The sequence below is a fragment of the Condylura cristata genome, unplaced genomic scaffold (assembly GCF_000260355.1).
Source record: "Condylura cristata isolate star-nosed mole 26May11 unplaced genomic scaffold, ConCri1.0 scaffold00042, whole genome shotgun sequence".
Lineage (NCBI taxonomy): Eukaryota > Metazoa > Chordata > Mammalia > Eulipotyphla > Talpidae > Condylura > Condylura cristata.
Genome location: NW_004567143.1, coordinates 3,817,797 through 3,819,659, shown reverse-complemented (window position 1 = coordinate 3,819,659; position 1,863 = coordinate 3,817,797). Strand labels below are relative to the sequence as shown.

General features: G+C 64.4%; 1 protein-coding gene across 1 annotated transcript in view; it reads left to right on the top strand.

The window, feature by feature from the left end:
• The window catches only part of ZNF777 (zinc finger protein 777), a 1,856-nt gene extending 674 nt beyond the window's left edge, over positions 1-1,182 (top strand). Inside the window, exon 2 of the mRNA XM_012733848.1 lies at positions 307-1,182. Coding sequence (XP_012589302.1) covers positions 322-1,182 — 861 coding nt within the window. The 5' untranslated portion in view covers positions 307-321. The remainder of the gene's footprint in view (positions 1-306) is intronic.
• The last annotated feature ends 681 nt before the right edge of the window (positions 1,183-1,863 follow it).

The window sequence follows — 1,863 nt, the reverse complement described above, 5'->3', positions numbered from 1 at the left end:
GGCAGAGGTGGCGTGGCTGAGGGGCAGAGGTGGCGTGGCTGAGGCAGAGGTGACGTGGCTGAGGCAGAGGTGGCGTGGCTGAGAGGCAGAGGTGGCGTGGCTGAGGGGCAGAGGTGGCGTGGCTGAGGGGCAGAGGTGGCGTGGCTGAGAGGCAGAGGTGGCGTGGCAATCTTTCCAGTCGATCACAGCTTTCTAGTCACTGTCTAAGTCAGCGACGGTCTCCAGGAGGCTCGTGGCTTTGCTGCTCCTGCCAGCAGAGACAGTGGCTTCAACCCTGTGCTTCCTTCCTTTCTTCCTTGGACACAGGTCCAGCAGCTGGACATGGAGACCCAGCGTTCATCACCTCTGTCGTTCCCCAACGTCCTGCAAGAAGAGGCCCCTCGTCAGGCCCCTGCCGGGCTTCCCCGAGAAACTCTGTTTTCATCCCGTGTTCTGCCCCCCAAAGAAATTCCTTCTTTGTCTCCCGGGCCCCGGCAAGGCTCCCTGCCTCAGACCCCCGGTGTGCCCAAGCAAGAGACTGCCGGCCGGATGCCACCTGTGCTCCAGAAGAGACCCTCACTCCTGTATCCTGCCGCTTCTGGGCCGGAAGGCCATCTCCAGGAGGAGACCCAGTGCCCGCTCCCGGCTGCCGAGCAAGACGCCTCACTGCTGTCCCACCATCACGAAGCCTCACTCCACTCCCCGGAGGTTCCTGAGAAAGACCCCCTGACTCTTTCCCCCACAGTCCCTGAGGCCGACATGGACCCCCTGCTGCAGAGCCCGGTTTCCCAAAAGGACGCCCCCTTCCCGCTCTCTTCTGCAGCCCAGAAGGACACGCCCCTGCCGACGGCAGAGATCACCCGCTTGGCCGTGTGGGCTGCTGTGCAGGCCGTGGAGAGGAAACTGGAGGCCCAGGCCATGCGGCTGCTGACCCTGGAGGGGCGGACGGGCACCAACGAAAAAAAGATCGCCGACTGCGAGAAGACGGCCGTGGAGTTCGCGAACCATCTGGAGAGCAAGTGGGTCGTGCTGGGGACGCTGCTGCAGGAGTACGGGCTGCTGCAGCGCCGGCTGGAGAACATGGAGAACCTGCTGAAGAACAGAAACTTCTGGATCCTGCGGCTGCCCCCCGGCAGCAACGGAGAAGTTCCCAAGGTAAACCTACCCCAGCCCGCGCTGAGTGTGTTCAGGCCTCTCGTGTGAGGGGGAGCGGTGGCCGGGGGCAGGTAACGACGCCAGGTCGCCCGCCACGCAGAGCTAAGAGCAGGACACGCCGGGTCAGACGCCGGCCCCAGGTCGATAGAGCAGAGAAGCCCTGCAGCCGCGAGAGTGAGCTCAGAGGGGCGTGCGGGCTGCCATGTGGGGTCTGTCCCAGCAGGGGGGAGGGGCCCCCAGGTACAGGGTGAGCATTCACGAGGTGGGGGAGGGAGAACTCGGGGAAATGTTCCCGGGCACTGTCCAGCCCGGGTTTTCATCCGTTGACTCATCAGTCATGTTCGTGGCAGTAAAAATGTGGTTTTAAGAGGGATCCGAAGAAAATGTTCAGCGGGTATTTGTTGTGTTATTTCTGGAAGATCCCGGGGAACCAGAACCGGACAGTTTCCTCTGCGCCTGAGCCGCTCCTGCTCGGACTGGGGTGGCAGCACCGCGCCCCATTCCGGGCCACCGAGTCACCCAGGGTCTTGGAAGTGCAGAGTCTGGCCGGGTGCCGGGCCCGAGCGGCGGCCTGGCTCGAAGGCCCCTGGGGGCCTTTGCCGCTGCTCAAGGCCCCTCTCAGCAGCGAGGCTCACCCTTCTGGACAGAGCCGCGGCCGGCCAGGCCCTTGCTCCCTGGAAGCCTGGCTGCGTTTCTGAGCGGCCCTTGGGCACCCCCAGCTGCGCCCTG